Source organism: Apus apus, chromosome 28 (genome assembly GCF_020740795.1).
Source record: "Apus apus isolate bApuApu2 chromosome 28, bApuApu2.pri.cur, whole genome shotgun sequence".
Taxonomy (NCBI): Eukaryota; Metazoa; Chordata; class Aves; order Apodiformes; family Apodidae; genus Apus; species Apus apus.
This window is the reverse complement of record NC_067309.1, coordinates 105623-130681: the sequence shown is the minus strand read 5'-3', so window position 1 is coordinate 130681 and position 25059 is coordinate 105623. Positions and strand designations below refer to the sequence as shown.

General features: G+C 64.0%; 3 protein-coding genes across 9 annotated transcripts in view; 1 reads left to right on the top strand and 2 right to left on the bottom strand.

Moving 5' to 3' along the window:
• LRP1 (LDL receptor related protein 1) overlaps window positions 1-6158 on the bottom strand; it is a 79656-nt gene extending 73498 nt beyond the window's left edge. For 4 of the 5 annotated variants that reach the window (XM_051641541.1, XM_051641542.1, XM_051641543.1 and 1 more), the window contains exon 1: window positions 6010-6150. In XM_051641541.1, coding sequence (XP_051497501.1) covers window positions 6010-6082 — 73 coding nt within the window. In that variant the 5' untranslated portion in view covers window positions 6083-6150. Of the gene's footprint in view, window positions 1-6009 lie in introns of all 5 variants that reach the window. The other variant, XM_051641545.1, reaches the window with a different exon arrangement.
• Window positions 6159-12481: 6323 nt separating this feature from the next.
• Window positions 12482-20052, top strand: STAT6 (signal transducer and activator of transcription 6). 2 transcript variants are annotated; one of them, XM_051641546.1, is made up of 21 exons: window positions 12482-12611; window positions 12801-12939; window positions 14700-14783; window positions 14869-14986; window positions 15091-15152; window positions 15326-15474; window positions 15610-15741; window positions 15853-16041; window positions 16117-16204; window positions 16355-16477; window positions 16611-16703; window positions 16873-17079; window positions 17156-17250; window positions 17346-17482; window positions 17598-17744; window positions 17961-18033; window positions 18304-18420; window positions 18525-18629; window positions 18742-18825; window positions 19074-19217; window positions 19305-20052. In XM_051641546.1, the coding sequence occupies exons 1-21, from the start codon at window positions 12496-12498 to the stop codon at window positions 19519-19521; spliced, it is 2619 nt and encodes an 872-aa protein (XP_051497506.1). In that variant the 5' UTR covers window positions 12482-12495; the 3' UTR covers window positions 19522-20052. The 2 variants fall into 2 exon arrangements, with proteins under 2 accessions (XP_051497506.1, XP_051497507.1); XM_051641547.1 differs by having other exon boundaries at window positions 17964-18033; window positions 19305-20051.
• Window positions 20053-20060: 8 nt separating this feature from the next.
• NAB2 (NGFI-A binding protein 2) lies at window positions 20061-23593 on the bottom strand. Of its 2 annotated transcripts, XM_051641549.1 has the most exons (6): window positions 22702-23593; window positions 22319-22452; window positions 21788-21839; window positions 21445-21577; window positions 21144-21344; window positions 20061-21036 (listed from the first exon to the last, which is right to left on the bottom strand). In XM_051641549.1, exons 1-6 carry the CDS (start codon window positions 23497-23499, stop codon window positions 20942-20944), a joined length of 1413 nt encoding a protein of 470 aa, XP_051497509.1. In that variant the 5' UTR covers window positions 23500-23593; the 3' UTR covers window positions 20061-20941. The 2 variants fall into 2 exon arrangements, with proteins under 2 accessions (XP_051497509.1, XP_051497508.1); XM_051641548.1 differs by having other exon boundaries at window positions 22319-23593.
• Between the last annotated feature and the right edge of the window lie 1466 nt (window positions 23594-25059).

The following is a 25059-nucleotide window of genomic DNA, read 5'->3' as shown; positions in this document are numbered from 1 at the left end:
GGGCACCCTGGCACAGCCCATCTCCCCAACAGAGACACTTGATGTTCGTCAGCTGCATCGAACCGCGGAGTGAATCCAGACCCAGCGAGTGCTCGTTCCCTGCACACAGATGGCTGCAGCGGCGCCTGCAAACAAAGAGCTGCTCCATATTAAGTAAATGGACTAGATTGAAGCCTTTCAAAGCTCTCGGCAGATTAAAATAACAATTTGCCTGGCAGCCCACAGTGGCAAGCAAACCCCAGCCACCCCCAGCAAGGCCAGGCAGAGGAGCAGCAACGCGATGTCTTAGAAAACCTTCAACCCCCCCATCTGAAATCCTCCTCTTCAGTTCAGTCACCAAAGGATGGACACCAGAGTCCCAAGCCCAGTAGCAAGTCTGAAAGCAGCAACTCTTTTACTCGCCCACCCCATGCCAGCAGACCCGTCATTTATCAAGGGAACTGCTCATGGTTCACCGCGCCCTTTACCTGCCCATCACCAGCTCATGCACCAGGATGCGACCGTCAACACCCGCCCATCCTTGCCGCGGTCTCATTTGGAGAAACAGCATCTTGCAAGAGGCTAATTAGTCCACTCAATTAAAGATGCAACTTCCAATTCAATCAGGCACCCTCCCAGCTATCCGCAATTCCCACTGATGCCTCAGCCCACACATTTTGGACATTACAGCCCTGCTCTCACCTTCCCCGCAGGCTGATACTCCCTGGAGCCAAGGCTGCTCTTCCCATCCCTCCCCTTGGCAGCACCTTGAGCACGGTCCTACCAGAGAGGCTCTGAGCTGCCACCAAGGTCATTATCCAGCATTTTGGTTGCCAACCCCACAAGCCCTTCAAGCAGTGCTGGGAATGTCTCTGATCCTGCAAAGCATCTGCATGATTGCAGCTCTAGCCTGCTCCGTTCCCGTGGCTAAGAATGGACATTGCAAGTCTATATTTAGCCCTAGAAATGGCTGGACTGTGTTGGGGAAAGCAACCTCACACAACAGAGTAACATCCAGCAAAAAAAGTCCTTACAGCTCATTCTGTACTTTTCCTTCTTAAAATAAGAGGCTCAGAGTGAAGAAAACAAGAAGTTTGAGCCGAATTAGAAAATGCTGAAAATATTTGCTGCTGCTGCTTGCCGCAGGTCAGCCTGCCAAGGTGCGTTAAATGGAAGCGACTGAGAAGTTAAGTCAACAGCAAAATCTGGACTGCAAATAGCTCAAGTTGCTCTTGCGCTGGCTTGCAAAACCCGACGGAGAGGAAAATGCATCCCCTCAAAAACAAGCTGCAGCATGGATGGAGCCAACGCTCCATTGGGGAGAGCCAGCAGGAGACAGTACCGGCAAAATCCTTCCCAGGCACCCAGTGAGGCCCCCAGGGCATGCACCACGTCCAGCTCAGGTGCTGCCACCACCTTCTGCACGGCCAGAACGCAAACAGGGCCCCGGAACGCAGCCCTCTCCCCAGGGAACAGCAGCTGCCTCACTTAGGGGACCCAGCAGGACCCCGGGGTGCAGCACAGCCACAGTGATGGCAGAGGGGGACAGGCCACCAAGGGACCCCAGCCTGTGGCTCCCAGCTGAGGATGGACACCCTCCACAGAGACGCACTCTCCAGGAAGTGACAGAGATAAAATTCAGCCCAAGCACAAGGAGAGTCTGCCTGTCAGGCAAAGCAGGGGCCAGAGGAAGGAAACGGCCAGACGCATCCACCGCTCGCCAGCTGAGACCACTGTGCACTGCCATCGGGGGCTGACACCACCTCCAAGGAGCCCATTTCCCAACATTGGAACTGCTGGATTCACCCCAGTAATTCAGCTGAGCCCCAAAAGTACTTGGGATGAGCTGGGAGCAGAATGACTTCATGCTCAGTCAAGGCACCAGTGGGCAGCTCTTAGACAGGTTCAGTCCCCAAGCAGAGCTGTGGGTCAGCCAGGGGGTCTCAGGGGCACAGAGCACTGATTTTAGCCCCTGGGCCAGCAAAAAGAAGGTGCTCAACATGGATCTGGGAACCGAAATCATTTCAATGCCAGGAAGAGGAACCTCCTGCTCCGCAACAAAGCCATGTTCTTGCCCACTGGTTACCACTGTGGTAACCATGCTGACGTAGCAGGACACAGCACAGCCTGTCCCACCCCAGGCGCTCCACACCTCCCGAGGGCCCAGCCCTAACTGCAACACCCTGGCTGCCCTGCAGTTTTGGGAAGCAGCCCCCTGCACCCCCTTCCCTGGACAAAGGGAACTTGTAGAGGCACGTGCTCCCTGCACCACTTTGGAGAGGAAGTTCTGGCCCAAGCTAGCCAGAGCCACACTGAAGCCATCCACGAGAGCACAGGGAGTCATCCCAAAGGCATGGCCAAAACCCCAGAGCACCATGGGTGGTCACAGACATGAGCTCAGCTCCTCCTGCCTCCCAGAGCAGTGATGCCACACAGGGCACCAAAACCCTCATCCACAACCCCTGTCCCCAGGGAAAGGCATCTGAGCAGGGGCAGCAGGAGCACACAGGCAGCCCCCTCCCTGCAGAGCTTCCCCAGCACTCGCGAGATGGTGGCGAGGTCTCGTCAGCAGGATCCACCTGACAACGGGAGCAGCTCCCTCCTCTCCACCGCTGGCTGCTCGTGCTGCTGCTGCACAGGGACGAGCTGTGCATAACCCACCGGCAGTAGCGTGGCACTGGGCTGCCCATGGTGCACAGGAATGCGGCTCCACAAACCTCTCAGCATCCCTACCCGGTTGCCACAGCGACCTCCACAAACAGTGATGATGCTCCTGGTTTCTGCCCAAAGGGCTCCTCACCCTGCCCCATCCTCAATCACGCACCCCAATCTCAACCCACAACTGCAGCTCCTCCAGAAGATTCGAGGGGCCAGGAGCTCTGAAGCTCTAAGGAGGACCAGGGCAGTTTTGCTCCCCATCAGCTCAATACTGAAGGAAAAGCATCACCAGCCAGAGGGCACAAGCAGCCTCCTCTCCTTCCCAGTGCCAGACTCCCATGGTGCACATGGAAATGGCACAGACAGGGCAAGGGGCAAGTGCTGCGGCTGAGGCATCAAAGACAAGGGGGACACCAAGCAGTTCCCACCTGCACTGCTTTGAAACAACTTTGGAAGCAGTGAGTACAACACTTCAATTTCACCCCAAAACAGGCAGTGCTGCCAGGCTTTGCCAGGGATGCTCCACCACTGCCTCCATCCTCTCAATGTCAGCACACATCACTGGACAGGGAGCACACGGGATGGGGGTTGGAGCCCAGCCCTCTCCAGTGGCACCAGGGCATGATGGCAATCCACAGCGCAAGGGCAGAGCCCCGGGGGTTCCCAGGAGCCTCAAGCTCTGCAGAGCAGAGGGTCTCACCAGGACATGGGGATGCCAGGCACCCTCCCCACCATCACATGGAGGAGCCCCAACTGGTGCCAGTGGCAGTCCTTCTCACAGCTCCTGCCCAGAACTCTCCTCTCTTCACCTCTGCTGAACCCAGCGCAGCTCTGGGCATGTCCATGCACGCCCAGGAAAACAGCATGCATGAACACACAGGAACATGCGCTTCCCTCGTGTGTACGAAACATGTCAGACCACCAAGGGGGCAAGAGGGAAGTGCCAAAACATGGCAGCCACCCTTCCACTGCACCCTTTCCAACACCGAAGTGGGGCAATCCCTGCCTGTACTCCTCTCCCGAAGGATCCCCCAGCTCTGCCCACGGCCACAGTGGGACCTGGGGCAGCTCCACACCACAGAGCAAATAGTAGAGGAGCTTCCATAGTCGGGAGCCACACACCCGGTGCCCTTTGCCCCCTTGGAAGAGCTCCCCCGCTGCCCCGCTGGCTGGACTTTGCCTCCCCCCTCCTGCATCCAAAGCCAGGAACAGCTTCCAGAGCTGTAAATCCAGGCAGCAGTTTGGAGGCGCAAACCAAGGCAGCGGGTGTGGGGAGCTGGGTCTCTGGACAAGGATGAGGACCCTGCACCTCACTCCCAGTGGCACCCAGGCAGCACTAAGTCTGCCAGAGTTCCCCAGAACCCCACTGCACTGAGCCCACCCCTGCAAGTGGCAGGAGATCCGCAGGGAAACCAGAGCCCAGCCAGGACTGCCAGGGCCAAGGCACCAGCTCAGGTGCCACCAAGGTCCCACCTTCTTCTCTCCAGCCAGCCCAGCTGCACCCCTGTGGAGCAGGGGGCTTTGGGAGCCCCCCTGGCACCCTCCTACCCACAGGCTCACACAGCTCAATCCCCAGCTCTCCAGAGGACCTGGGCTGCACAGGGTTCTGTGGGGCAAGAATCACACCTCATCCCCAAGGGGAGCCCCTCAGGAGGGGAGCATGCTGACATGTGGGGTTGTCTTCGCACTGGCTTTTGCCCCACTCCAGCTCATGGGGTGGGGAAGAGGATGGAGGAACTTCCCTCCTGCACATCATCCTTCTGCAGCCTTGTTTCCAAAGGCAACGCAGCTTATGCAATGAGCGATGCCTGTCCCTCCCACCCCCACCAACTTCTGGATCCATCACTGAACAGGGACGGTGCCTCTGAGACCTGTGGTCCCTGGGACTGTGGGGGCTGGGGGCAGGCAGCCCCAGCTGGCTCAGCTGCTGACCATCACCTGCTCTGCCAAGCTGGTGCCAATGGGTCAATCAACCCTGCACTAATGAGCATGTGGGTGTCAGCTGAGCACGGGTAGCTGTGGGTGTCACAAGCTGCTCTGCCCCGCCACCTCTCTACAATGGACACCAATTAAGAGCCTAGACCTGCAGTGGGGTGAGGAGGGATAGAAACCACAGGCTCCAGCCCCCCACAGCACCAGACACTCCTCTGGAGCAGGGATCTGGTGTTTGCCCCAACCTTCTCTGTTCCTCTGACCTGGTGATGGGTCAGGTGATGCCACAACACCAAACACCAGTGGCTTCACCTGGTTTTCTCCAAGGTGGGTTCAAAAAAGCAATAAAAACCTGTTCCCAAAAAAAACCTTGGCAAACAATTGCTGCAGGCTCTCGTCCTGGCCAGGCCATCCCCGTCTGAACAGAGGGAATCCATAAGAAGAAAGCTGGGAGCCAACTGAGAGCCTCCATCTCTGTTTTTAAAGGGAAAACCAGCCTCCTGCCCCGTATTCAGGCATTGTGAGGAACTTCTCCAGCACCGGTTCCCGGCTCGTTTGGCTGCCAGCTCCTCAACGCACTCGTGCTGCCAAGAGCAGCCCCTTCTACATTCAAAAGCCCAGCCATTGAGCTGACGAGCTCGCAAAAGTATTTACTGAATAGATCAATAAGAGGGGGGAATGAGACGTGCGCAGCTTGGAAAAAAGTGGCTGGCAGGGGAGGCTGGACAGACAGGAGGACAGACAGCCCCATCCCTGAGTAAACATTTTCCCAGCGCCACTAGACCGGCCACGGCCAAACTCCGCAGCGGGGCTGTCGTGGCTCTAGAAGCAGCCCCAGTTACGCAAGGGAGGGAGCGCAGGGCAAGGCCGGGCTGTCACGGGGGTCTTCGGGAGGGGGGGCACCCCAGCCCCCAGAGACCTTGGCCCCAGGGACTCCGGCCCCGGCTCCCGCAGCGGTGCCGAGTTCCAACTTCCCTGCCTGGCTACAGGAACAACTTTGGACTCCAATTTGGATTGGGATGGTGGGCGGGCTGAAAGTCCCCAAAAACTGGCAAAGAGGGAGAGAATGGGGAGAACGAGCGAGCGGCCACCACGGCAGCGGGAGGGGGCGGGGGAGAGGGGCGCATCCTCCCATTGCAGCGGGCGGAGGGGCGCGGGGAAGGGCGGCCAGCGGGGAAGGACGTGTTGCCCGAGTCCGCTCCCGGTGCCCCCCCGGTTCGCCCGCGGCGCGGCGGGGCCAGGCTGCTCCCACTTCGCTTTGTCACGTCGGCTCCTCCCGAGCCCCCCAGCCCGGCCAAGCGCTACAGCCCCACCAAGCCATGTCGCTCCCGGCCCCGCGCCTCCGACAGCGGCCGCGGGGCCGCGCAGCTGCAGCGCTGCCCCCACCGGGCGCCCCCGCCGCCTGCCCCGCACTGGCCCCAGCCCCGGTCCCAGACTCACCTTCGAGGGCGCGGGCGGCGGGTGCGGCCAGCAGGGCCAGCAGACTCCCGGTGAGGGCCAGCAACGGCCCCATACCAGCGGCTCGGCTCGGCGGCAGCGACTCCTCACGCCGAGCTGCCCGCGGGGCGGTGCGTCCCGGGCCCGCGCACCGACATCCGCGGGAGGGGGGTGGGCGCGGGGAGGGCGGGAGCTGGGCGGGCCGCGGCGGCCGGACCCTCCGGGCTGGGTGGCGGGGGCGGGACGGGGCGGCCGGACCCTCCGGGCTGGGCGGCGGCGGCGCCGGGGGCGGGGGGGGGGGGGGGCGGGGGGCTGCGCGCGCCGCCGCCGCCGCCGCGGAGGGATGGATAGAGCGCGCGCCGCCGCCCGCCTGACGTCAGCGGGCTCGAGCCGCCGCCGCGCGTGGGGGGGCGGCCGCGCGAAGGGGAGGGGGTCCTACGCGGCGGTCGCGCGGCGCGCATGCGTGTGAGGTGGCGGGGTGCGCCCCCCGGCCGAGCCCAGGGGCGGGCAGGGCACGGTGTTGAGACGGTAGAGGTGTCGTACAGGCACCGTACAGGTACGGTGTGGGCAGCCGTGTGCCCCCCGAGAGCCCCCCCGGGGGCTGCAGCCCCGTTTTGCCCGTAGCCAGGCGCTCTCCAGAGACCCTGTGGGCAGCGTGACCGACGCCTGGGCAGCGCCCGGCGATCCTTCTGCAGAGGAATAGGCCCAGCAGGTCCCAGAGCAGCAGGAGCTGCCCCGTGAGGGTCGGGGCGAGGGGAGCAGACGCCACCGGCAGCGGGGTCTCGGCTTGGGCGGGCTCAGCCGCGGGGTTTCGCTGCCCAACTCGGGGTCTCAAACGAGGCAGAGCTGGTTTCCTACGCTGACCACCAGCTCCCGGCGACGGGCCAGGGGCATCAGACTGTTCCCCACAAGCTCCTCGCAGGGTGCAGGCAGAGTCCTGGCCAGCAGCTCCATCCCAAACAACAACCTCGGTTCTCTCGTCTCACCAAAACATCCTTTTCTCTGCAGGGAACGCCTCATTCTGCCTCGGCTGTTTGGTGATGCATCCCTGCCACTGTGATCTGCGCTCGCGAGCCGCGTTTTTGGCTGGCCGGCGCTGGGGCCACACTGCCAATAATTACAACATTTTAAAAGCCCCAATGATCCAGCTGGCTCCAGGGCCCCAGACACGATCCAAGGTGGGGGGGAATCTGCCAGCCAGGCAGGGGCCTGGCAGTCTGGACCCCTCCCTCCCCAGGCTGAACTGACTGCCAGCCCGCCCCAGGCCACCCTGTCTCCCCTCTGGCTGTGGGTCCCCATGGAGCTGGCTCCCTTCCCCCAACCCAAGAGAGCTCCTCATCACTCCTTGCCACAATAGATGTGGCTGTGACCTCAGAGGCAGAGTCCTGACATCAGAGCCAGAGCCATGACGTCATTCATCTGCCACAGCACCCTGCCTGCCGCTGCCTGCAAGAGCCTGAGGTGGGTGCCGAGGGAAGGAGATGGAGTGGTGCAGGCAGCTGCCTGCGACCTCTCCGAGTGATGTCACCTGTTAAAACAATGATGTCACAGGCCTGCCCCTACCGCCCCCCGGTGAGGCAGCAGTGCTGTCAGAGGCGGGGAGGGAGCAGCCCAGAGGCAGCCGACCGGGTGGGGGGCTGTTTTGGGCTGCTGCTGTGCCAGATGTTTGGGAGGAAGGTCCAGACGTTCCTGGGAAGTCGCCCTTGCAGAAGGGCTGGCGGAGACACAGGCAGGAGCTGCCCCGGGGGGCGCAAGGGGGTGCGAAAGGCAGCTCTGTGCAGCCGCCGGTCAGCCGTCGAGGCCGCGCACCCCGGGGCGGCCCAGAGCGGGGACCCGCCCCGCCGCCCCGGGACAGGCCCCTTGGTCCCCGCCCCGCGGGCACCGACGGTGCGGCAGCGCCCCCTGGCGGCGCCGGGGTGGCCGTGCCCGGTGCGAACCCCTCACCGCCCCGCTCCGGCGGGGGGTGTCGCAGCAGCCTCAGAAGCACCCCGGGGCGAAGGACTCCCCCATCCGTCCCCCCCGTGGGCATCCCTGTGCACCGAGACTCCCACCCCCCGTGTACCTCCCTCCCAGGGCACGGCTCATGTCCTCGGGCCGGGCCGGCACCAGCGGGAGGGGGCCCAGGACCGGCTGCGGATAGTGTGGGGTGCGGATGCAGACCGGGACCACCGGTCTGGCTCTGCGGGGTACCCGGCACACGCGCCACGACACGGAGAGGGGGCTGGGGGGGCTATGGTCGGGGCTGCCCTGGCTACGGTTTCCTTGGAGCGGAGCGGTGCGCTCGGAATAGCAACGAGGCGGCAGAGCCCAGCTATGGGGCAGGGGTGTCGGGGGGCTGATTATGGGGCGGGACGTGGGCGGGTGGCAGATGTGGAGGCAGGAGATGGATGGGGCTGATATGGGGCAGGTGTGGGGCACGCTGAATGGGAGTTGATATGGGGCGGGGGGCCGCGGCTGGGTGCTGCAGCCCCGGCTGGGCCCCAGGAGTCGCTGAGGCCGGCCCGGTGCCCCCCCGCGTCCCCCCGCCCGCGCGTCTCCTCCCCCTTCCTGGTGCTCGGCGCTTTCCGCCGGAGCGGGGCAGCCGTGGGGCCGGCCCGGCCGCGCCCGCCGCTGCCATGGACTGAGGGGCCGCGGGCCCGGCCCGGCCCGGCCGACCCTCGCCAGTGGCGGCTCCTGCCAGGTAACTGCGGAGTGGGGCCGGGGGGACAGTACTGGGGGTGCGGGGTGCGGCCGGGGCAACTCCCAGAGCTAGGACCTGGGATCGGGGCCCCTTCCGCCGCCCAGCACCTCCCGGCTCGGGTCGCTGGGCCGGGCCCGGGGGAGCGAAGCGCGGGGGTCCGGGCGGGACCGGCCGCGGTAGCCTCGGGAGGAAGTTGGCAGCTTCCCCGGCCTCACTGCCGCCCACCTATGGGGAGTGGGCTTAGGAACCTGACGCGGGCCGGTGCCGAGACCCCGGTCCCCGAGGTTCGGGCCGGGGGGCTGGGGGATTCCCCGCCCCCCCCCCCCGCTCCCGGGTCTCGCAGCGGCGTGGGCGGGGGGATTCCGTCGGGGCGGGGGCTGCCTGGTGGGTGCTTCCCTCTAGCCGCCGGGTTCCAGGCACGGGCAGAGGTCCGAGAAGTGCGGCAAGACCTCGGCAGATGAGCCGAGATCGCTAGGGGCAGCGGAGCGGCTGGCTGGGATATGCCCTCGGTGGGATGCCGAAGGGGCTTGGGGTGACCCCGGGCAGCTGCCTGCGCCTCGGCTGGTGCCGGGGCTGCCCGTGGTCGCGCAGGTGGAGGCATGGTTCCAGGACCGAAGCCCCCAGTTGTCGAGGGGATGCGGCTGCGGGCACCCCGATGTTTTGAGGTGCAGGGGGCAAAGCGAAAGGGCCCAGCAAGGGTTGTGGTGGGGAGTGCCAGACACCCTGGTCCCCGCAGATGAGACCCCACCGCCGCGAGCTCCTAGGTGAGCTGGGGACTGTATCCAGCGTGGATTCCCCGGGCCATGAGTCACGCTGGGGCTGGGTCAGCTGGGGAAGGCCCTACTCCTCTTAAAGAAGACCTTTCACTGCCGGAGAGCGGCAGCGGCTGCAGGCAGCCCCTGCCACGGCACGGCCGCCACGGGCTCCTTGGTGCGCTGTCGCCAGTGTCCCACTGGCTGGGATGGTGGTCCCGTGTCATTGCCTTGGCTGGAGAGCACCGGTAGTGATGGCTTTCCCAGCATCTCAGGGAAACTGAGGCATGTCAAGAGGCAGAGAGATCTTAGGGGCTCTGTCCCCACAGGAGCAAAGCTAAAGCAGAGCCCAGGTGTTCTGAGTGTCAAGTATGGAAAACCTCTGCCTATCTGTCCCTGAGAAAGCCACGGGGAAATATCTGCTTGGCACCTTGGAGAATAAGGAAGGTGTAGAAGGTGAGGGGATGTGCATGCCCATGAGCTGCCAGCCCCTGCTCATTCTCCCGCCAGCCTCTGGCACTGGGCTGGGAAATGGCCAAGAGCAGGGGGGAGCTGACAAGGAGGGGGGTCCCTCGCCGTCCCGGCCCCTTGGGCACGGGGGGAGAGGTGGCTGTGAGGGTGGGGGGCTGCAGTCTGCCGCCAGGAAGTGCTGGTGGTTAATGAGTAACAGCGTGAGAGGTTCGGCAGCTCTCGTTTCTGGGATGTGGACTTGGTTTCCCTGTTCCCGATGAGTAAGCAGAAAGCCCGTTCTGGGAGCTTGGGGGTCCCAGTGTCTCTCCGATGTTTGGGCTCCTGCTGGCCCGAGGGACCCCTGGCCCTACCGAGGAGGCAAAGTGGCCCCTCGGGTGGAGGAGGAAGTGACAGAGGCTGCGGTGGAGGGGATTGGGAAGCGGGTACGGGGCACCCCTCAGGCGGCTGCTGCCCCTCCCGGGCACCATATCCTGCCCTGTCATCGAGCTGGAGGCCCTGCCAGCCGCGGGGCTTCCCCGGGCGGCAGCTCCCGGACCCGCTGCCTCTTAGGCCTCCAGCCTCAGCTTCCCCGGCCGCGTCTCGCTTCCCCGGCCGCGTCTCGCCTCCCCGCTGCCATCCTGTGCTGGGTGGGGGGACTGCAGCGCTTGCTGCTCTGGGAGTCCCTGTTCTGGGGTGCCTGCTTGGCAGTAGAACCCCTGTGGCAGCTGGGCTGCATCTGTGGATGGAGGGACCTATCCGTGGTTGGTAAAGGTGCATTGTGCTGGGCAGTATGGAGCTGTGAGCCGTGCTTTCCCCAGCACCGCCAAGATGTGGGGCTGGAAGCTGCTTTTGCCAGGAGCACCCCCTGGGGCAAGGGTCCCAGCTGGAGGGTCAGCTCCTTTGCCCAGCCTGGATCGTTGTCCCCACCTCCTGCCAGGTTCCCTCTCCTCGTGGCCGCAGTGGTGCTGGTGGAGCAAACCCTGCCTGGCCTGATCCTGCGATGGTGCAGGAAGCCAGGACTGGGTGCAGGATCTTCTCTCAAGGAAACCTCTGTGCAGCACAGCCCCAGCTGGGATATTGTCACAGGAGCTGGGTCTTGACAGGGAAAGGCTGTTCTGCAGAAGCAGCAGAACAGCAGGAAAACATGGAAATGAGGACTGGAAGGAAGTGACTGGACTGAAGGAGCTGCTATGAGTGATGCCGGGAGGGGATGGGCCCGTCCTTTCCTTTGAGCCATCATTCCCTGGCTGGTGCAGAACTGGGAGCTGAGGAGTGCTGCAGCATCTCCTGATAGACTCAGCACATTCAGGCATGCCTAGCTTACGTTCCAGGTTGCTGCTCACCAGCCAGCAGCTGCCACCCAGGGCCAAGCAGAAATACAGGTTTTAATGGTGGGAGGAGAATGGGGATTACATCTTCAAGATCACAAAATGATAAGCTGTTTTTCCCTCCTGTCTGGATTGTCTCCATGCCTGTAGCTATGATCCAGCCAGGGCTGGGGGAGAGCAGGGCAGCACTGCTGGCTGCTGCTGGGTGCATTTCCCACCGCACATCGACCCCCTGGGCTCTGTGCTGTGGTAAATCATCGGGGTGTGCTCTCTGGCCAGCTGAGCAGGGCTGGAAGTAAAAGTAATCCTGGAAGCACCGGGCTTGGTGTGCCCTGGGGCCTGGCTGTTCCTCCCCAGGGGACACACAGGCTCTGTCCAGCTCCTGGTGAAGCAGAGTCCCCTGGGGGCTGTGTTGCAGGCGGCTGGCTCCGCAGGCCCTGCCGCTGGTGTTTTTCGCACTCTGCGATGTTGCCCTGGTGACGCTGGCTTCCTTCCCCTCGCATGGTTCCTCCACATCCCTGGCAGCTCTGCCGAGGTGCGGGGGGAGTGCGATGCCCTACTCGGCTGTTTGATCTGGGGACAGGGAGCCATCCCCAGGCAGACGGGAGGAAGGGAAGGAGCAGTGGGACGGTGTGAGCACAGCTAGGGCTGGGCAGGGGGGACTCCCAGGGCTGTGGTACCTGGCTCTGGGGCTTCCAGGGAACCCACGGTCCAGTCTGGACCGTGAGCCCCCAGCCCAGGTCCTCAGAGCAGAATATCCAATCTCACACCTCGTTCCCACCATCGTCTTTCCATGAACTGTGGAGCCCCTCATTTCTGGGGACGTGCCTGAGAGAGGTAGCTTCTGTGGGGGCAGCAGGGGAGGTTTAGGGGAGCAGCCAGGTTGCCTCACTGAGACCACCCTGGCAGAGCTCTGGGGGTTTCACACTCCTGCTCCCGGCAATTCTCCCATCCGTCCTGTGCCAAGACTGGCAGCGCTTGCCTGTTCCTTTGCACATCTTTGTATGTTGCCCATGGCAGGAGGTGCACTGGGATTCCCCAGCAGTGTGGGAAACTGAGGCACAAGTGAGCTGCCTGCCTGCCCAGTATTACCCAACAGGCCGATCCTGGATCCAGCTCCATGCTCTACCTCCCCAGAAGCCCTGGACCTGCCAACCAGGAGGTTCAGACAGCAGAGGGACAGGTGGCAGCTCTTGCCCACCCTCCCAGAGGAGCTGTCAGCCACCCGAGCTGCATGGCTCATGTCCCTTCTTGTTTCTCTGCAGGTGCCTGTTCCAAGATGTCCCTCTGGAGCATCGTCTCCCACATGCCATCGGAGCAGTTCAGTGGCCTCTTTGATGAGTTTCCCCGCAGCCTGCGCTGTCTTCTGGCTGACTGGCTGGAGAACCAGCCCTGGTGAGTGCCCTGGTGCTCACAGGCTCTCCCCTGTCCCAGCCCCTAGAAATCCCACCAGCACTGGGCATTGCACCAGGACAGCAGGAACATGCATGTCCCCTTCCTCCCTGATGTGAGCATGGGGTTCAGGGTTGCACAGGAGAGGGAGGAAGATTTGTGGCTGCCTACCCACCCCTTTCCTCTCTCCAGGGAGTTCATCAATGGCTCTGACACCTTCTGCACCAGTGTGGCCAGCGGGTTGCTCTCAGCCATGCTGGAGAAGCTGCGCAGCACTGCCGGTGGTGAGGGGCAGCAGTGCCAGATCCTGCAGCAAGTCAGCAGCATCGAGGTGTGCGGGGGCCAGGCACAGGGACCTCTGGGGCCATGTCACACTGGGATCACGGCTGGCTGCCAAGGAAGATTTGATTATGCTTCAGGTTCACATGTTCAAGCACTGCTCAAGGGGCTGATGCTGCGGGCTGGTTGTCCCTTGACGCTTGTGTCAAGGCCAGCACCTTTCCATGAGCAACGAGCTTGTGTGGACTCAGCAACTGGGGTCTTTGGGGCTCTTCAGGGAACCAAAAGGGAGTTGTTTGCATCCTGGGGCTGAGCCCCAGCTCGCCACAGTCCTCAGGCTCTCACGATGATGATGAAAGTTCCCCTCACCTCTTCACTCCACCACCCACCAGACTCTCCAGCTTCCTTCTGCAATTGCTGCCACCTTCTGTAATACCTTTGGTGCTGGGCAGCCCCCAGGGAGCTGTCCCCTGTGGCTGTGTCCTCCTGGCCCTGTGCTGGACCTTGACCCCATGGGGAGCTTCTCGAGGGCCTTGGCCTCTGTGGCCCCAGCTGCCAGCACCCGGTAGACTCTTCACCAGATGTTCCCCATTTTCTGCTTGAGCATTTGATTTCTTCCTCCTCGGTGTCGTGTTGTGCTGCATTTCCTCCTGCAGTGTGTGCATGGGTTTCTTTCCTGGGCTGTTTCTCCTTACCAAAGTCTGTTTGAATTGCTCTGTCTCTCTTCCACCCTCTGTGATTGCAGATTTAACCCCTGTACTCTCTCTCCTGCCAGTGAAGCTCTTAGCATAAGAGCTGAGTGGTGCTCGCTCCCAGAGCCCTGTTCTGGTTGAAAGCCCTGCTTTTTTGGTAACAGACATTTTTAATGTACAACATTTGGGAAGGGGTCAGCTTTAGTCATAACTTCTTTGGAACTTTCCAAAACAAGGCTGTTGCTTGTTCTTTGAAATTGTAGGAAAATGCACAGATGTTTCAGCTTAGTTTCTTAATTTAAAATGCTCAAGAAGAGCTGCCCTCCCTTGTTCCGTCATCCCCTAACAGCAAACCCTTGTTTCTCTCCAACCCTTTTGGGGCCGGGGGCTGCTCTCGCAAAAGGGAAGGAAGCAGTGGGAGTTGGGGACTCTTCCATGGGATGAGTAAACCCAGGACCAGGGAGGTGACTGGGGGAAATGGGGTGGGAAACTGGCTGGTGGGAGACTGGACCTGGGCCTTTGTCCCCTGCACCCCAGAGTGGGGAGGGGCTGCCAGGGCCAGACATGGGGCCGGTGCCAGGGTTCTGGGGGGTCAGTCATGAAGCTGCCCCCCCCAGCCAACCCAGGAAGCCACTGAACACACCATCCGGCAGTTCGACCTGGCGCTCTCCTGGTGTTTTGGGAAGTAGGTAATTTGGGAAAAGCATGAAGGCCATTAGAGCTGGCATAGGTAGCAGGAGCCCCCAGGGACATTCCTCTCCCGCTTTCAGAGGAAAGCATTGATCCACCCAGGGCAGCTGGGAGAATCTTCTACAGGTGTCAGGGTCTCAAGGAGATGCTTGTGGAAATAGAGAATTTTCTTTGGATTGATTTTTTTATTATTATTATTACTTGAAGCTGATTATTATTTTATGCACTAAGTGGTTTTAAAGCTGGAAATGAGCTCTGTCAGAGCAGCAGTGAGTTGTGATCTGTCTTGTGCTTCGGGTCATGAGACCCCAGAGTCTGACTTAGCCCCTTTCACTGTGGTACAGGGTCCTGCAAGGCAGGATGGGGTGGGAGGGTCCAGGGCTGGGGTCTGTGTCCTGCCCCACTGACACCCTGCATTGGCTCCCCACAGAAAATCTACCAGCAGGACCCACTGCGGCTGGTGGCCGTCCTGAGAGCCATCCTGGAGGGTGAGAAGACCGCCGTAATAAAGACGGTGGGTGGTCCTGTCCCCCTCCTGGGTGCCCTCAGGCGCTGGGATGGCTTCTGGGCCCCCTCAACCAAGCTCTGCTCTGCCCCAGGACCGACACCTGCCCCTCAGCTTCCACCGGCGCCAGGAGGAGATGAAGTTCAGCCTGGGGCTGCAGCGGCTGCAGCACCATGTCCATGAGATCCAGGCGCTGCGGGACAGCCCCACTGGTGAGGGGCTGGGGTCTGTGGGGCTGCTGAGGGGTGCAGCAGGGTGACATGATCTCCAGGTGGCTCCCGGTGCTAACGGGGCCACCCTTGTCCTTCCTCTGCAGCCGCTTTGTCACTGAACCCACGGGACCCACAGATGACAGCAGAAAAGAAACCCCTGGAGAACGTGAGTGGGGGGTCTCGAGCACTGGGGAATGCTGGCAGCTGTCTGCTGGGGGGGCCAAGGGGGCAAACCAGCTCTGGGGCAGGGCCTGGGGTTTTGGTGCCCTGGTGTGAGGCTACAGGTCTCTGCCAGCAAACAGTGCAATGTGGAGCCCCATGGCTGGTGCTGCCCCATAGGAGTTGTCCACCCTGATCCTGGAGGCTGTGAAAGAGCTGGAGACAGCCAAGCAGCAGGTACTGAAGAGGATCCAAATCTGGAAGAGGCAGCAGCAGCTGGCAGGGAATGGGATTGTCTTTGAGGAGAACCTGGCTCCGCTGCAGAAAAGGTGAGGTGGCACGGGGCAGAGATGGGGGACCCAGGGCAACCCTCCTGCTCCCTGTGCTCCCTGCAGGGCTCTGGGCATTCTGGTCCAGCTCTGCTCTGGCTGAGGATGCTCCTTTTCCCACGGTTCCCTTGGCAGATGTGAGAGCCTGGTGGAGGTTTACTTCCAGCTGCACCAGCAGGTGATGGCAGCAAGTGCAGAGCTGGGGGCTGAGCTGCTGCCGCGGCTCCTGGAGCGGCTCAACGAGGTGTTATCCAGCCTGGTCAAGAGGTACCAGGCTGGGGGCTGTGACGGTGGAGGGGCCAGTGGGCCTGCAGGCATTGGTAGCAGAGCTGGGGGGGGGTGTTGTGCAGGATGCCACTGTCTCTCCTCATCCTCTAGCTCCTTCCTGGTGGAGAAGCAGCCCCCACAGGTGCTGAAGACCCAGACAAAGTTCCAGGCAAGCGTCCGGTTCCTGCTGGGCCCCCAGCTGCTGAAGGCCTCGGCCAAGCCCTACACGGTGCGGGCGGACATGGTGACAGAGAAGCAGGCACGGGAACTGGCACTCAGCGCCTACAGCAACACCCTCAGGTAAACGGAGGGACGGACGGTGCTGGGGCAGGGGGCTGCCATGCCTCCGAGCCCCCTGACCCCTCCTCCACCCAGCGAGAGCACAGGGGAGATCATGCATAATGTGGTGGCCCTGGAGACCAACCCCACCAGCGGGACGTGCTGTGCCAACTTCAAGAACGTGGTGAGTGCCACCAGCAAGGGCCCATCTGGCTGTGGGGTGGGCTGGGGACTCCACTGGGAGGCCCTGAGGCAAAACCATCTGGGAGGGTGGGCTGGGGGCCCCAAGGCCAGTGCTTTGCCTGTGGGTACCGCTCAGCCCTCCCCTCCCCAGCTGCTGAAGAAGATCAAGCGCTGCGAGCGGAAGGGGTCCGAGTCGGTGACGGAGGAGAAGTGCGCTGTCCTGTTCAGCACCACGGTGGCTCTGACCCCCGGCAACCTCTCCGTTCATCTCCAGGTACCAGCCCCTCTCCTGCCTGACAGGGGGACACCTGCCGGGACACCCCCTCCCTGCCCCAAACAGCTTGGTGCAGAGCCCTGAGCTGGGGGGCTGCATCGGGGCTGAAGGAGGGGCTGCTTCTTGCCCTCAGGTCCTGTCTTTGCCCATCGTGGTCATTGTCCATGGGAACCAGGACAACAATGCCAAAGCCACCGTGCTGTGGGATAACGCCTTCTCTGAGACCGTGAGTGCCACGAGCCAGAGGGAAGGGCTGCAGGGCAAGGAGAGGAGCTGCCAGGAGGCTGGAGCTGGGTCTGGGGTGGGAATGGCCAGGCTGGAGGGGGAATGCAGCCAGCAGGTAGGCCAGGTCAGGGGGTGAGCTGCTGTCTAGATGCCATTCTGTCCTGCTGCAGGACCGTGTGCCCTTTGTGGTGGCGGAGCAGGTGCCCTGGGAAAAGATGTGTGATACACTGAACCAGAAGTTCATGGCAGAGGTGCAGACCACCAAGGGGCTTCTCAAGGAGCACAACTTCTTCCTGGCCCAGAAGATCTTTAATGATTACAGTGCCAGATTTGAGGACTTCCAGAGCCGCAGGGTCTCCTGGGCCCAGTTCAACAAGGTAACTGGGAGGTCTGGCCAGGGTGGGTAGGAGCCAGCATGGCTGTGGGGAGCCTCACACCCTCTCTCTGCCTCAGGAGATCCTGCCTGGTCGGGGATTCACCTTCTGGCAGTGGTTTGATGGAGTCCTTGACCTCACCAAGAGATGTCTCAAAAGTTACTGGTCAGACAGGTGGGTGCCCAGGGGCCAAGTAAGTCTGAGGGGTCCTGGTCCCACCATTCGACCCTGGTGCTCTCCCACTCTACTCTCTCTCTCTATTCCTCTAGGCTCATCATCGGCTTTATCAGCAAGCAGTATGTCTGCAAGCTTCTGAGCACAGAGCCTGATGGGACCTTCCTGCTCCGCTTCAGTGACTCGGAGATCGGGGGTGTCACTATTGCTCATGTCATCCGGGCCAAGGATGGTGAGATGAGGGACAGGGGCTGCTCTCAGTGCTGCGAAGGGGCAGTGTTGTGGCCTGGGGCTGTTGGGTGTTCTGGTGATGAGGCAATGGAACCCAGTGCCATGTCTCCCCTCAGGCTCCAGCCAGGTGGAGAATATCCAGCCCTTCTCTGCCAAGGACCTGTCAATCCGCTCCCTTGGTGACCGCATCCGGGACCTGGGGCAGCTCCGCAACCTCTACCCCAACATCCCCAAGGACCAGGCGTTTGGAAGTCACTACAACAGTGAGTGGGTGGGAGGAGAGGAGAGCCCTGGGTTTCACATCAGGCTTCACATCTGCCTCCCCAGCAATGCTGCGAGGAGGAGTAGAGAGGGAAGAGAGGGTTAGGGGTCTCACCCACCATCTTGCTGGCCCTGGAGCTTACAGGGGGGGACAGTGCTGGCAAAGAGCATTGGCCCTGTGCTAGGGTGGTGGTTCATTGATGCTTCTTCTCCCCAAGCAGAAGAGCAGACGGGCAAGGATGTCCGGGGCTACGTCTCCACCGCCATCAAGATGACAGTGGAAAGTGAAAGGTGTGTGTGTGGCCATGGCCATGCCAGGGGTGTGTGCACAGGTGCTGCAGGGGGCTGAGCCACACCAGTCCGGCCTGAGCATTGCTGCAGGGAGGGGGGATTTCTGGCTGGGCAAGGTGGGGATGTGGGTGCTCACCAGGAATCCCTTGTAAACGTCCCATGCACAGTGGTGCCTGCGGGTGAGCACCAACCTGGACATGAGCCTCATGAGAGGCTGGACCCTGTGGTGTGAGTCCTGCCCATGTTCATGGGGATGATGCCCTTTTGCAGGGACCAGCAGTCCCTGAGTGCTGCAGGGGGACCTTCCCAGGCTCACCCCTTTGGCCAGCCCATGCTGCAGCCTGAGCTGCACCTCGAGAACATGCAGTCGGTGCTGAGCCCCATCTGGTGAGTGCCTGAACCTGCCCTGGGAAGAGACAGTCCTCCAGGGTGGAGGGGACTGTGGCAGAGAATCCCCCTCTGGTTGCTAACCTCTTTGTCCTTGTTTGCAGCCCCCCTGCTCCCTTTGGCCCCCAGCCCATCCCCACGGGCTACCCCACAGGTGAGAGTAATGTCAACATGGTGGTCTCCAACAACCTCGGATCCTCCTTTTCCAGGTAGGAGTGGTGCTGGTTCAGGGGAAGAGGAGAGGGTGGGCCTCCCACTGCCCCTAGGCGTGGCCAGGGAGGCTTTTCTCCACTTTTGTGCTCCTGCTTCTCCTCCCTGCAGCCCGTCACAGATGCTCTCAGTGTCTCTGGTCACAGATCCAGCGCTGCCCCATGGCTCTGACCTTCCTGCCTTCAGGAATCCCTTGTAAGAGCTGCTCCATGGCCAGAAAGGGGTACCCCCTGCACCCCCCTTGGGGCAGGTAGACCTGAAAGGACCTTGCCAGCTGACCAGTTCTCCCAGTGTACTATTGGTGCTCCCTACGAAGAAACCCACTCCAGCCCCCTCAAGCCAAGCACTCCCCCCTCTGTCCTGGGGCTAATGAGCACCCCAGGGGCAGGGAGGTACCCCATGATCTACATCAGCCCTCCCCCTTCTCATTCTGTGCCCCCTAGGCCTTTCATGCCCAGCCACTACCTGCCAGGGGAGACCTCGCAGCTACTGTCCGGGGGTCCCTTGCCGGAGCCACAGGACGAGGAGATGCCAGAGTCACCCCCATTCCCATTGGTGGAATCACTGCTGCAGAGCCCTTCACAGTGGTAAGCATGGGAGGGGCCAGCAGAGAGGGCCCAGGGGTGCTGCCCCCAGGGGCTGCCCCGAGGCACCCAGCTGCCTCTCTCCCCCAGGATGCTGCCCCCCAGCGTGGAGCTGCCCCCCAGCGTGGAGCTGCCCCCCGCCCCCGATTTTGACCAGTTCCTGCCAGAGATGGCGGTGGAGGGCCCTGCCCTGGGCCCCCCCTTTGTGCCCCCCCAGCAGCACAGCGGGTACCCCAGCCCCAATGTCTCTTGCTGGGGCCTGGGGGAGGCTCGGTGGGATGACAGTGCCCGGCCAGGACATGCGTGAGGGACTGCTGGGGGGGCACATCAGACTGTGACCCCCCCACACAGCCTTCCCTGGGTTCCTGGACTCGAATCGACTTGTGCTGGGGTGGAAGCTCTGGCAGGGGAGGGGGGGGATTTTCCGGGGGGGGGCAGGACCCTGCCCTCCCCTTGTGTATACGCTGCACTTTGGAGCACGGAGCCACTGCCCGCCCACGCCGGGTGAGGGGGGGTGTGGAGCCCGACCCGCGGGGGGTGCCCGTAGCCCTGCCTGCTGCCCCCAGCCCACGCCGCGGGCTCGGCCCCCCCCGGGGCTGGGATGACTCAGCCGCGGGGGCGGGAAGCAGCAGCGGTAAGAGGCTGGGGCCGAGGTGGCAGCCTGGTGCGTGATGAGGGTCCCTCCGCCCTGCTCGGGGGACACTGGGACACCCTGCACTGGCCCCGGGGGGCGACGGACCCCTTGTACACCCGCATTAGGCGCTTGCTTTGGCGTTTGTGAGCTGCCCCTCGAGCCCGGAGTGGGGCCGCGGCGGGGAGAGGGAGCTGGGGGCAGAGGGGAAGATAAGCCATAAAATAAAGTTTTATTCCAAAATAACAAAATAAATAATCTACTGTACACATTACAAAGGAAGAGTTGCTAATGCTCTAAAAAGACACCACACAGTCCTAAGGGGTTGGGGGACCCCGGGGCTTGGGCACGGCTCGCCGAAAGGAGGGGGCAGGAGGGAGCCCGAGAGGCCGGGGGGGCAGCCCCACTCCAGCGCCCGTCAAACGCCGCCTGCTTTGTGCTGGGAGGGGGCGCGTCTGACGCCCCGCGGCACAGGGACCATGCACGACAGCGGGGGGGTGCGTGGAGCTACGGGGGTCTTTGCGGGGGGGGGTCATCGGCGCTGGTGCTGAGCTGTGGTCGCTGCGGGGGGTATTTACAGCCGAAACGCTGCACGCGGCGCTGGGGGGGAGTTGCACATGTGCTCTGCGGGGGCTGACGCGGGGGAATGCGGGGGCTGCGCGCACCGGCACTGCGTGCCCGGCGTGGGTGGCGGTGCTGCCGTGGGCGCACCCAGCGCCCCACGCAGCTCCCGGCGGTGAAGCGCGTGTCCCTGCGCGGTGACGGGGGGCGGGGACGATCAGCACGAGGGGTGAGCCGACGGGAGTCCAGGGAGCCCGGTGCAGGCAGGAGGGTCCGTACAGGCTCGAGTCCACCGAGGGCTTCCCAGCCGCGGCGGGAGCCCAGAGCCCAGTGGGACGAGGGTATTGCTGCTGCGGGGGGAGGGGAGGGGGTACATCCCGCCGCGGCTGAGGTAACCAGAGCATCGGTGTGGGGGGGACTGGGCCCTGGGGGACTGTGGCCAGGCCCTCACCCACTTCCCGCACCCAGAGCACCGCCGGCACCCGTCCCCCAGCACGTTATTGCTTTGTTAATGGTGGTGGGGGCTGTGGGGGCCTCACTGCCTACTGGTCTCCTGCTCTACCTTGATGGTGCCGCGGGGGGGCTCGGGAGGGGGCGGAGCACCCCGTTCTGCCAGTCCGTCCTCAAACTCTGTGGGGAGAGAGGGGAAATGGCATCAGGGCACAGATTCCGCAGGGAGAAGGCAGTCGTACCATCTGTCCCCCCTCGGCAAACCCCCCCAGCCCTGCGGGTCTCACCTGGTCCCGGGGGCTTCCCCGGCAGGCAAGGGCTGAGCCGCCCTACGCGTTCGTGCGAGACCAGCCGGGCCAGGCGAAGCCCCTCGTCCATCAGCGTCTGCTGGAGGATGTGGCGGCTCCAGAGCCCATGGGGAGGTACGCCGAGGGGCACGTCGGGGGCCACCCCGGGCGGTGGGGTCAGCCGGGGACAGGCCCCGGCCACTGTAGAGAAGAGGGCAAGAGTCAGCGCCAAGGAGCTGGGGGGGCGGCCACCGCCCGCCCACAGGTGCCTGGAAAAAAAAGGGGGTGCCTCTCCCCTCACCCTGCAAGTGTCCGTCGAGGCTCTCCCCGGAGAGGCTGCCTGTATCCTCCTCCAGGCTGGCTCGGAAGGCAGCCCCGGGGGTCTCTGGTCCCCCCGGCAGTGGCAGCAGCTCGGGGCGGCTCTGCTCTCCCGCCTGCCAGGAGCACACAGGTGAGTGCAGGGCACCATGCGGGGACCCCATCCTATCGGGGGGCTCCATGCCACCCCCCTCCCCGGGGTGCCCACGGCCCCATGGCCACCACCCCACAGGCTACCATCCCAAGCAGACCCTGCCCGTGCGCGGGCGAGCGCCGGCCTCGGCTCGCAGGTGTGCACCCCCCCTCACCCCCGGGCGTGCACCCACCTCCTGCTTCAGCCTCTTGGCCACTGTGGCTCCGCTCTCCTCGGGATGTGCCCTGCACAGAGGGGACAGAAAGGGCCGCGTCAGGCGCGGGGGTGGCATGGCCGTGCCACACCGCGGGCAGCGCCAACCGCGGCGGCAGGCGTGGGCGACCGCCCGGGCAGGGCGGTGCCGCGGGACGGCGCGTATCGGGGCTTTGGCACAGATGGAGCCGGGGGTGGCAAAAGCGGGGGGGCAGCCAGAGAGCGACAGGAAAAGACAGCCAGGCTGTGGCACCCGGCAGGCAGGGGCTTTGGGGGAAGGGAGCAAGGGATGGGAGCATCCCCCCCAGCAACACCCCCGTGTCTGGCCTCCCGCCCAGCATTCCAGCCATCCTCTCGACCTCCTGCACCTCCAAGATCAGCCAGGAAACAGCCTAAGGGGAATTTGCGTCCTGTCCCCATCCAGAAATGCTGGATTCTGGTGCAGCTCAAGGAGGTGTCAGCCAGGCTCCCCTTGGCCTGTGAGGAGAGGGTTTGCCAGGTCCAGGCTCACCTGGTGACCTTGAGTGAGGACAGGTAGGTGCTCTCCCGTGCAACCTGCCTTGAGAGCGAGAAGAGCTCAACGCGCCGCAGCAGCAGTGAGTTGTCCCGCAGGCAGAACTGGGCAGCTGCCTCGTTGATGATGAGCTGGAGGCCGAGATGATGTGTGAGCAGGGACAGCAGCACCCACGAGACCCCACAGCCAAGGCAGCACCTGCTCCAGGCAGGCAGATGCTGCCTAGGTGGGAGCTGATCCTGGCTCCCACCTCTCCATGCTGGAGCCCACAGCCTCCTCCCCAGGTCAGAGCCCGAGCCCCTTCCACCTCCAGAGCCACCCTGGCCCCTGCTCTTGAACGTCCCCCGGACCTTCGACATGGACCCAGCTGTAGTGCCCACCTCGTGCAGGGTGAGCTGCTTGCCCTCACGGCGCCGGGCCTCGCCGCGGCCATAGATCGCACTGTGCCGGCGGATCTCCTCCTCCTTGGCCCGGTCACCATCCTCCAGCTGGAAGATGTGCCCAACAGCCTTAGCCAGCTTCTTGTTGAGCTTCATCAGGGCCCGCAGCTCAGCCTCGCCGCCCCGGGGGCAGCTCTGCAGCAGCCGCTCCACGCTCTCTGCCACCGTCCGCACCAGCTCCGGCTCCAGCACCTCCATGCCCACTGGCTGCTCACCCCCACTCCCACCCGGGGAGAAGGGGGGACCCCCTGGCTCCTCATCCCCACCACCCTCTGACTCAGGGGTGCTCCTCCCTGGCCATGGTGGGCCCGCTGATGGTGACAGCTTCTCCCCAGGCTCCGTGGGGCTGCAGGCTGGGGGTGTTCCAGCGCTGCTGCCCCCCTTGCCTGCAGCCTCACCAGGGCTGGCGTGCCCGTTGCTGAGCGCTTTGCGCCCGCCGGCCTCGGAGAGCTTGAAGAGGGGGATGCTGCTGACAGGCACTGCTGAGACGGGCTGGCTGAAGAGCCCTGGGTTGGAGGCCCACTCTCGCAGGGCCTTCTGGAGGCGGCGGACATGCAGGGGCTTGGTGGCCATGCCCACCAGCGCCATGATCTCCAGGAACTCCTCCTCGCCCGCCTCGCAGAGCTGCTGCACGTCGTCCCCCCCTTGCTGGATGAAGGTCTCGTAGTAGCCCAGCAGGTTGGCACGCTGCAGCACCCGGTACAGCTGCAGCTCCCCCAGCGTGCGGGGCAGGGCCATGGCGAGCCTGTGGGACCCACGGGGTCATGATGGGGACAGACAGAGACTAACAAACCGCGGTAGGAGAAACCGCCTCCCCACCCTTTGGCCTGGGGGTACGGCACAGCGGGGTAGCACTCCGGGGGCACAGGGTGACACAGAATGTTTCAGGATCCCCAAACCCCACGGGGCATCCACACCCAGCCATTCTCCCCAAGCTGGGATGGATCTTGCAGCCACGGCTCCCTCGGACACAGCACAGACGCGAGTGGGGCCCCTCCCTTCCCCTCTCCCTCCGCCAGCAGCCTCTCGCTCCCCTGGTCCCCCGCGTGGGGCCGGCCCCCCGTCCGGGGCTGTCCCAGCCCTTCCCATCCCCGACGGTGCGGCACCCGTGATGTGCCGGTACCCGGTCCAGGCGGGGACATCTGCCCGCGGGTCTCCCGCCCAGCTTCCTGTTCCCCGGACCCATCCAGTGCCCCGGACCCCCTCCCTGTGCCCTACTGTTGCCCCCCTGTCTCTCACCGCCGGCTGAAGCGGCCTCCGGCCGCTGCCCCCGCCCCGTGCGCGGCCGCCGTGCGCCCTGGGGGGGGCGGCGGGGGCTCCGGGTACAGCGCTCCGCAGCGGGCCGGAGATCGGGGGGTGCTGGGGGTCCCACGGCGGGGCCGGGCGCGCTCGCTCCGCCGCTCCGCGCCGCTTCTGCGCGCCGCCCACACGGGCGGTACCGTGAAATAGCAGCGGCCCCGGCTGCGCCGCGGCGTGGGAGGCCCCGGGGGCGGATCCCGCGGCTGCCGCCCCCGCCGAGCGCAGCAGGGGGGGCGGGTAGCGGTGGGGGCGGTGGCACCGGTGGCACTGGCTCCCCGGGGCGGGAAGGAGCGGGAACCGGCACGGCAGAACCGGGGGTCCCACAGCTCGGGCAGCCTCTGCCGCGGGGGGCAGCGAGGAACCGGGACGGTGTCTCGGGCGGGAAGTGCGGGAGGCTCTGTGGGTCCGTGGTGGGAGGGAGGAACCCCCGGAGGCGGCACAGGGCAGAGGGGACACGGGTCGGGGGATTCCGCCGTCGGCCTCGGACTGGTCCCGTAGGTGTCCGTAGCCGGTGCGGGCAGGGACACCCAGTACCCATGGCCGGAGCACCGGGAACGTGCCCGCGGGACCTTCGCTGTCCCCGAGGGTGCATCTCCCCCCTTCCCTCGCCGCCAGGTCGGGTCCCGCGGGCTGCGCTGGCAGCATCTCCGGTTGCTGTGGCAAGCCGGCAAAGCTCAGCGATGCTCCCGGGCACCGCTGTCCCGGTTACTCCGGCTCTGTCCCGGGAGCCCCCGCTCACCCCCCAGGTACTGGAGCCCCCCGTACGGGGAGGGCTGCCACCAGCAGAGAGAGGCTGTCATGGGTAGGGTTCGGGGTGAACACCCCACGGCGCAGAGCAGAGACAGGGAGCGGAGGGTAAGGTTTCTCGGGTAGGGGGAGACGCTGAAGCGCCCCCGCCCGCAGAGAGAGCCCCGGCAGCAGCTCGCTGGGCCCCGCGGGAGGGTCACGGCCCCCGCCCCGTCTCCGGCCCCGCGTGGCTCGGCGCTATTTATACCGCGG

Bases quoted from the DNA above. Each gene is read 5' to 3' on its own strand.
- STAT6 (XM_051641546.1), top strand. From the start codon at position 12,496: ATGTCCCTCTGGAGCATCGTCTCCCACATGCCATCGGAGCAGTTCAGT. The intron at 18,034-18,303 runs GTGTGTGTGTGG...GCCCTTTTGCAG, and splicing joins ATGACAGTGGAAAGTGAAAG to GGACCAGCAGTCCCTGAGTG. The intron at 18,826-19,073 runs GTAAGAGCTGCT...TGTGCCCCCTAG, and splicing joins CCTGCCTTCAGGAATCCCTT to GCCTTTCATGCCCAGCCACT.
- NAB2 (XM_051641548.1), bottom strand. From the start codon at position 23,499: ATGGCCCTGCCCCGCACGCTGGGGGAGCTGCAGCTGTACCGGGTGCTG. The intron at 21,345-21,444 runs GTGAGGGGAGAG...TCTTCTCTACAG, and splicing joins CCTCGACGGACACTTGCAGG to TGGCCGGGGCCTGTCCCCGG. The intron at 21,037-21,143 runs GTGAGACCCGCA...CTCTCCCCACAG, and splicing joins GGGGAAGCCCCCGGGACCAG to AGTTTGAGGACGGACTGGCA.